At 54.0% G+C, this 8143-nt stretch overlaps 1 protein-coding gene across 1 annotated transcript in view; it reads left to right on the top strand.

The window, feature by feature from the left end:
- The first annotated feature begins 579 nt into the window (after window positions 1-579).
- Window positions 580-8143, top strand: part of PPL (periplakin) — a 46250-nt gene continuing 38686 nt past the window's right edge. The window contains exon 1 of the mRNA XM_009324312.1: window positions 580-656. Coding sequence (XP_009322587.1) covers window positions 580-656 — 77 coding nt within the window. The remainder of the gene's footprint in view (window positions 657-8143) is intronic.

The following is an 8143-nucleotide window of genomic DNA, read 5'->3' as shown; positions in this document are numbered from 1 at the left end:
AAGGGGGGAAAAAAAAAGGGGGGGAGGTCGGAGGGAGTCACGTGGTCTCCCCATATGCATGTTAATTCCAGCCAACATTAACACAGATCAGCTAAAAACATCTCCAACTTTAGATTAAAGCTTACGCAAGCCAAAGCCAAACACGGCCCATCGCAAGCGCCTTCCCGAACGAGCGGGGAGGGAGCTCCGCCAGCCCCCCCAGCAGGGCTGTCGCACTCATCATTAACACAACAGGGTAATTATTTGGATGCATCCTATTGTGCGTCTTTGGGATGAAGGGCGGCCTTCGGCGCAGGACATGTGTGCTCACCATCCCTAAAGGCTTAAAATCCATAGCAAAGCTTTGGAAGTAATGACAGACTGTAGCACTTAGGGGTTTAGGGTTGTTTTCTTTTTTTCTTTTAGCATCTTTTCCAGCCCACAGCATTTTCTTCTTAATACAAAGCAAATTCAGCTGTTCCACAATCTGTTGGGAGGTCAGAAGTATGATTTGCCTTTAAACAGCCTCTTCCACCCCCATCTCCCCACACATCACCCAGCCAGAGAAGCAGCGTGACCCCCGTTCTGTGGGATGCGGGGATGGAGGCACGGACCGAGATTATCCACGGTCGGCCAGTGAGCAGGGACGGAGCTGGAACAAGCCACCTCGCGGCTTGGTAGGAGCAGGGCTGTGATCTTGGCGGGCACGGTGTGAAATGAAGAGAAATTCCCGGGAAACATGCTCCTCTGGAGCTGCGGGCAGCGGGAGGACACAGGTTCCTGCATCCCTGCCAGCTCTGGGGGACAGCTAAGGTCACAGGTAAGCTCTTGGCCCTGACTCCATCAACGGTGTCTTTCTCGTGCTGTTCCCGCAGCATCTCTCCGCAGGCTCCGGGCCAGACCCCGTTAGTGGTAGCAGACCTCATTAGCTGAGCACCAGCGTACATCAGTCCAGCTCAGCTGGGGATCGGGACGTGCTTGCTTGGGACAGCAAACTCTGCCAAGTATTTCCTTGAACCTGGTGCTGTTGGATATCACTTTTCCCATGCATGAACAACTCATTCCATTAGCAAGAGCTTCCCCAACGGCCGTGTGAAGCCTTGCTGGTCAAGTTCGAGGTGCTTTAAAATAATGACAATGTGAAAAGTTTTCCTGCATTTTAATTGCTTTTTTTAAAGTGACTTCCATTTGGGGGCATTCAGATGAAATATTAAAAACCCGAGTAGACTAGACCTTTAGGTGGCCAAAACTCTCCTAAAAAATGAATTCATTTAGCTGCAAGATCAAAATTTGGATAAATAATGTCAACTAGACATCAAACGTAGCATCTGGCGCATAAATTACGCGCACCCCACCAAAGCAAGGCGTGCCCAGCACCTAGTCCACGTCTGCACAAAGGCTTTGGTCAAATCGGACTAAGCACAAGGGGTTGTACGTGGGGCCGTTTCCCAGCGTGCTGGACAAGCTGCAGCCTCCCCTGTACCAAGAGCCTCACAGAGCTACTCATCCACACAGCAACCCAACGGTGGGGAGATGCTCTTTCCCCTGCCATCCCGCAGACGATGTCCAGGGCACAGAGAGCCGAACATCACGCTCCATCGAGGCAGGAGGGTCCAAGCGCCCGGTGACCCCCAGCTCTGGTACTAAGTGACTCGGTCAAGGCTAGCCAGGAAGTTCTGTGGCAGAGCAGACACACGAATTCAACTGCCTGTTACACTAACGATCATACTCCAAGTCCTCTAATGATCATCCCGGTCACAGTAAGAGGCAATTTCCATCCCACTACCAAAATTCAATGTACAACATTCTGAGGTTCTTTGAGACTCTGCTAATAAATTAATTCACAGAACTACCCCTTTGAGTCATGGGCCAGAGCCTTGGCTGGAATAAATCAGCGCTGCTGAAGGAAAGGGATAGCGCAAGCGCTGGAGGCAACGTCAACAGGACAAGGTGACCTCTCTGACCTTCCTCAGAGGGGCTGCAGGAGAGCTCGCTGGAGCCAGGCCAGCCCGACCCAAAATGTGCAGGCAAATGGGAGAATTTCCCTGCCTGGCAATTCAGTAATTCATTTACCCTGGTTTCTGCATCTCGGGGAACAATTTCCACGCTCAGTGTTAAGCGGACACGTGTTTGCTTGGGGCTTGGGTGCTCAGCACCTTCGAAACCAAATCTTTCAGCAGTCCAGCCATGGCCCCACCAACCGCTGCCAGCTGCACCTGGAGCCACGCTCGCCCTTCCCGTGCGCCGATGCTTCATACTGGCTGGGTGGGATGTTGCAATAAACCACACGTTTGTCTGCGAGGTGGTGAAGTGAATGAAAATCGAACCAAAGAGGCCCTCAGGGAAGAGGAGCAGGGCTCAGCTTCCCAGCTGATCTCCAAACCCTCGGATCCTCGACTCCATCCTCCAAAACACAGACCGACCCTGGCAAAAGCATCAGACGCTGATGCTCCTCCTGCCGATTAACGTCTGTCTTATTTAGAAAAAGCTTCAGCAAAATAGCTTCAGGTGTTTTTTAGTGTTTTAAAACTCGGGCTCACATTCAGGAAGGATTTATAAGCCACATATAACCTGCCCAAGGGTCCCAGTCCTGCTGTGTATAACCGGTGTTGAAGGCAAACATCCCACTGGCAAAGGGGATACGCCATATGCTCGAGCTCTGTACCGAGCTGGGACCTAGCTGAGCAATTCAGAGTAATTTCAGCTGGGAAGCTCAGGCTTCTTACCCCAGGGAACCGCTGACAAGACTTGACATTTTTAAATAAATGGGTGAATGGAAGGAGCACGAATTAAGTACCAACTAACACTGCAGGGCTGGACAGCGTATAAACATGTGCTTAACTTGCATGTCCACCTTTTCATTGACTGCTAGGAAAATGGGTTTGAAAACTCATTGAACTCACTGAAAAAATAGGGTTTTTTTTCTATGTAAAAAGATATTTTTGCTTGAAAAAAATATTTTTAATATAAAAAGTTGAGTGAAACTGTATCAGTGAGCCTTACTTAACACTAGCATGTATAAGCAGGGGTGGGTGAAACTATGAGTGGAATCAAAATGTGCCTTAGACCAGGACCAAAGGTAAAAAAATACCGACAGCAAAGTCGGTGTTTTACAAGTGCACAAGTCAGGTGCACTTCCAATACATTTTTCTAAGAGATCACGAAGGGGAAAGTGAGGGAGAGAGAAACTGGGCGCGCTGGGGAGGGGCACAGAAAGGGGGTGGGTTACATACCAGCAACTGTGTCTGCTGCGGGGCTCTCCCCCCATCCCGCAGCAGCTGGCCGAGCTGGTGCTTGCTGCCGAGGGGCAAGGAGGCAAAGCAGGCTTGTTACTGGGGCTGGCTGCGCCCTACACACCATCCTGCCTCCCCCTCCTCCAGGGCATCGCACCTTCTCCAAACCGTCAAACTTTGGCCGTCGCCAAGAGGAAGCAGGTGGAGAAGATGGTGGCAGTATATATGTCTAGGTTTCGGAAAGAAAAGAGGGGAAGAGGATGGCTGCAACAAGCACAACCAACAGTAAAGTTATTTTTTCTCATCGTGCAAGTCCCCCCTTGCCCTTCCTACCCAGACTACAAGCAAACAGTGGCCCACAATAGGTGGAGGTCATGGGTTTAATGGCATTGGGAGTGTTGGCACCGCATGGTCAACCCGGGGGCAGAGAGACGTCCAGCAGAAAATGCAGAATTGCGGTGGGAAGACATTGCTCAAGGCTCGTCTCTTGTGAGACACACTTTCATTTGAAACTGCGGGGTTCAATGGCTGCTCTCCCCAGCCAAACGGTTCTCTGCAGCCCATCTGCTCTAGGATCATCTCCAGGTCACGTTAAGGCCGTACAAGCAAAGAAATAGGTCTCCTCAATTATTTCAGCCCCAACATTGAGGCTAAAACCTGGGAACCAATCTTTTCATGCAACTTAGCCTCCAGCACTGACTGATGGCAAAGGGATCTGGAAGGCTTGTGCAGCCCAAGCCACAGATCATGATGCTCCTTTGGTAGGTGGCAAAGCCACCTTATCTGAAACTAGAACTAAAGAAGCGTCTCCAGCACGTCAAAGGAGATGTCTGTCTGCTGGTGGCACAGCCAAGAAGACAATTCCACCGCTCCCCCAGTTGAAGAGGACCCCTATCGCTGTGGCAGAGCAGGGCTGTTTGCCCCAGGACACAGCATCGCTGGACTTCCAGGCTTTGAAGTGACCAGCTCCTGGACTTTCAAGGTGTTTGTTTTCAATCCCTTCGTGAAGGTCTGCAGACTCCATGGGAAGGATGCTCTCTCCTGCTTCTCTGCCCCCCTGAGTTTTCCTGGCAGCACATTTTAAATATGGGTTTTCTCCTAAATACAATTACGCGATCCTCCCTGCCCCCAGCCAAGCCGAGTGCTGCCTGAGGGGAGAGCTGCCTCGAGGCTCCCTCCCCTTCAGTACCCAGGGCAGGAGTTTTCAGCCTTGCTTTAGAAAGCACCATTCGGATCAGAGATATAAAGTAATGGTTTAGGTAGGGATGCAGCAAAATTGATGAGAGGAGCTTTTTCTACCCAACAGAAAGTCACGAGCAGTGCAATTCACTGCTACGTTATTACCCACCACTCCTCTACGTGTTGGTCAAAGGACCTTCTGGGAAAGCAGCCGTTAGCCCGTCCGTGGATAAAAGGCTCTTCTGCATTTCTTCTTTGGTCTGTCTTCTGCCTCCTTTGAGGTTTGGCTCCCACTGTGCCCGTGCCCGACTTGGGACAGCCTTCGCTGGGTAACTTGACCCCTAAACCCCTGCCCTCCGCGCCGGGACCACGCCGGACAGCGCACACCTCTCCTCTTCCCACGGCGTCCGGGCCAGGACTGAATCACGGCTCCAGGCAGGATCCTGGGCTCGGCGAAGCAGTGGCACAAGGATGCCAGACCTGGGGACAGGCGGGTGCTGCTGACAGCAGCATCACCGAGCCCGCAGGGAGCCTCTGTGCACAGCTTAGCAGAGGAACAGGGTCTGAGCAGGTTTGCGTGGGTGGGAATTAGAGGTGGAAAGACACCCTGCAGCGGCGGTGAGGTCTGTCTGAGGGCTTTCGGCTCCGGAAAGCGGCAATAAGAAGTTTTGAGGTAGGAGGGTGCAGCCCTCGGCAGGGCACCACGTTATGGTCTCTGCCTGCGTCCCACCAACACCGGGAGCCGCGGTGGGAACAAACAGCTGCCCAGGCAGCATCAAGCACTTGTTTAATAATGACCCAACATTCGTTTCATGAAAAACAAAATTAGCGTAGGCTGAAGAGGCATTTGCGTCTGATTAGAAAACAGAAAATGCAATTGTGTTGCTTACAGGATCAGCTACAGAGCATTGATAATAAATCAAACAGAATAAATCAGGTACTGCGGAGCTGGGAAGCAACTGCACGCTGTTCACAGTCACGGCGCAGACCACATCATTTTCATAAATATTACCCATGGAGCTGCTTCAAATGAGCTCATAAGATCAGGGACGTTCACAGACAAGTCTGAACAGAAGAGGGAACAAACAAAACCACGCTGCCAAAATTACTGGCGGAGAAAGCAGGGAGGTACTACGGGGAGCACCCAGGGACCGGCAGCTCTGTGCACCCACCGTGGTGCCCTCTGCCCCAGCCCTGGGCATCAGCAGCTCCTCGGCCCCCCGCCTGCAGGCGGGGGGGTGGTAGCAGATGAAGCGGTGCTGCCAGCCCCGGCGGGGTGACACCGCTCCGCCGAGCCCGGGGTCCTGCCTCTTCCCGGTGACATCACTCGTGGAGAAAGCTCGTCCCCACAAGCCCGGCTGGCAGCGGTCACACATCGATGTCTCCGCACCCTATTGGGCACCTTTCTCCTCCCGATGGCCATGCAGACCGTGGTGCTCCTTCATCCCCTTCCTCTGGTGCGAAGAAGGGGATCTCAGGGGACCAGAGGGGTTGCCCCGGGGCAGCTACTGCTTCCCACCACCACCTGTGTGGTTGCACACCCATCCCCTCCTCCCCGAGGCGGACAGCCAGCCCTGGTCATTGTCACACACCTCACCTCCGCGGTGTCCCTTCCTTGCGAAGGGGCTCAGTCCTCCAGGCCAGGAGGGAAAGGGACCTACCCTTCCCCCGAGGTAGCACCCCTACCCCATCCTAACACCCCCCCTCGCCGACCCAGCTCCACTCCCTGCAGCCGAGCACGGGTCTCCTCTTGCCATAGAGGAGCGTTTCATCCTCCCCACTCCTGGTGTGTGTGGGTCACCCTTCACTCCTGCCTGAACCAAAGCCTGCTCGTTAGTCTAAAGATGGAGAGGTGCGGAGGTTTTAAAGCTGAGGCAGTTTTCCAATGCTTACTCCCTCCATCTGTTGCAGGAAGATGCCTCCACCCGGGGCTGGATGTGTCTCCTCACCCTTTGGGGAGGGAGACCCCTTCTCCCATGGCATCTGCCCCATGAACCAGGACCACCGGGCCACCAAGACTGCGGTCAGGTGGAGATGCCGTCTCTCACTGCTGGACAGGCTTTTCTGTTCTTCAACCTCTTTTATCACCCTCCTCTAAACTTCGTCCCATTTTCCAATGTCCTTCTCAGCCAGTGGATTTCTTCAGCATGAGGGACTGATCCCAATGAACCTTTGCTGTCTAAAAGTCAGGTCTCTGCTGCCCATCACCTACACCCTGGTGGGGACAGGGGCTTCCAGGAGGGAGCTGATCCCACCTGAAAGATATGCATCAAGTCAACCAAAGTGGAGCATTTTATGGACGTGCTTCTTGCCCAGTGAGAAGCAGCTCAGCTCGCGGGCGCTTGCCTGGCAGAGCTGGCGGGGCAGAGCTGGTCTCAGAGGCTGCTGGGGCTTGGAGCGGGATTGTTAGTGTTTTCCCATGGACAGACCCCTCCATTGGCATGCAGCTCTTCCCGTGCTGCTTTAAAAGGCTTTGCTTGAGGAAAAGGCCTCTTTAATTAGCCTGTCCTGCAGTAATTAGGAAGAGAGGCTGGTTCAGGTGGAAGCAAGGTCAGGCTTGGTCTGCCAGAGGTTTTTTTGGGAAAGGTGTTTAGGCCAGAGCCCCGTACCCAGCCGAGATAAGTGTCCCCCAACATCTGGTCCAGCCCAGACCTCCCATGTACCCACCTGAGATGGGGATTAACGCAATTTAAATACAATCACAGGGGAAAGCTCGAATGAGCGCGCTTCATTTTCACCCCAGCAGGACCAAGGCACGGTGGCATACTGCACGCGGGGAAGCCTTCCTCCCTCCTTCTCCTCCTCCCCCTCCCATGAGGTAGGCGATGTGCTGCTCTGCTTGGGGACTCACGCTGCAGCCCTGGTTTGGGCATCAGCTCCTGTGAAGGGTTAACAGGATTATAAACCTGCCTGCCTTTCTAAATCCCCTGGGCTGTGGGATTGGACTGGTTATAAACTTATTAACAGGGGACGGTCACTGATGGGGACTGCGGACCCCGCTCTGCCAGCCAGGCCCCCGGTCTGTCCTCGGGGTCAAGCTCTCCAGGTCCCCCGGGGGGGCAGCGAATCAATTAACTTCCCCAATTAGGGAAAATGCAAGAACAATGGCAGGGAACTCACCCAAGTGAATCCGTAAGAAAGAAGAGGGAAAGGAGGGGACGGAAACAGCTGGGTACGGAGAGACGGGAAAACAACGTATTTTTGGGAAAGATTTCAGAATGCGCCACTGAGCTGGGAGCGCGGCAGAGGCTGGCGCAGGGGCTTGGGAAGAGCTTTGACCTGTCCTTGAGCTGCGAACATCCCTGTGCTCAAACCCAGACCCTGGCACAAGCCCTAATCATGGCAGCAATAATAATGCAAAGAGGATTGGGGGAAGTGCCGGACTGGTCTTGCACCCCGGTTGTGCCCAGCGAGGAGCCGGCAGCGGGTCCGCACCCCCCTGGGGCACACACAGCATGGTCCGGCCACCAACCACACGACCTGCCCAGCATCGATGGGCACCTTTGGGGCTGTTTTATTTCCCACTAGGTCTGACAAAGCTCCTGCATAAAAGCCACCATTGCAAAACCCGCTTACGGCCTCCAGCAGCCGCTCTCTGGAGGAGCGAAGCTGAGCGGGGGAGCCCCGCAGGACCACGCTGGCATCACATGCGGGAGAGACCGGTGCTCAGAGATGAGCTGCCGGTCCCGCCACGTACCCTGTCAATCGCCGCCCCGTGCCCTGATGATGCCGGGCGAGGTCCTGCTGGCGGC

This window comes from Pygoscelis adeliae, unplaced genomic scaffold, assembly GCF_000699105.1.
Source record: "Pygoscelis adeliae isolate BGI_AS28 unplaced genomic scaffold, ASM69910v1 Scaffold595, whole genome shotgun sequence".
Lineage (NCBI taxonomy): Eukaryota > Metazoa > Chordata > Aves > Sphenisciformes > Spheniscidae > Pygoscelis > Pygoscelis adeliae.
Note: the sequence above shows the minus strand (reverse complement) of the source record. Positions and strands in the feature narration are given on the sequence as shown.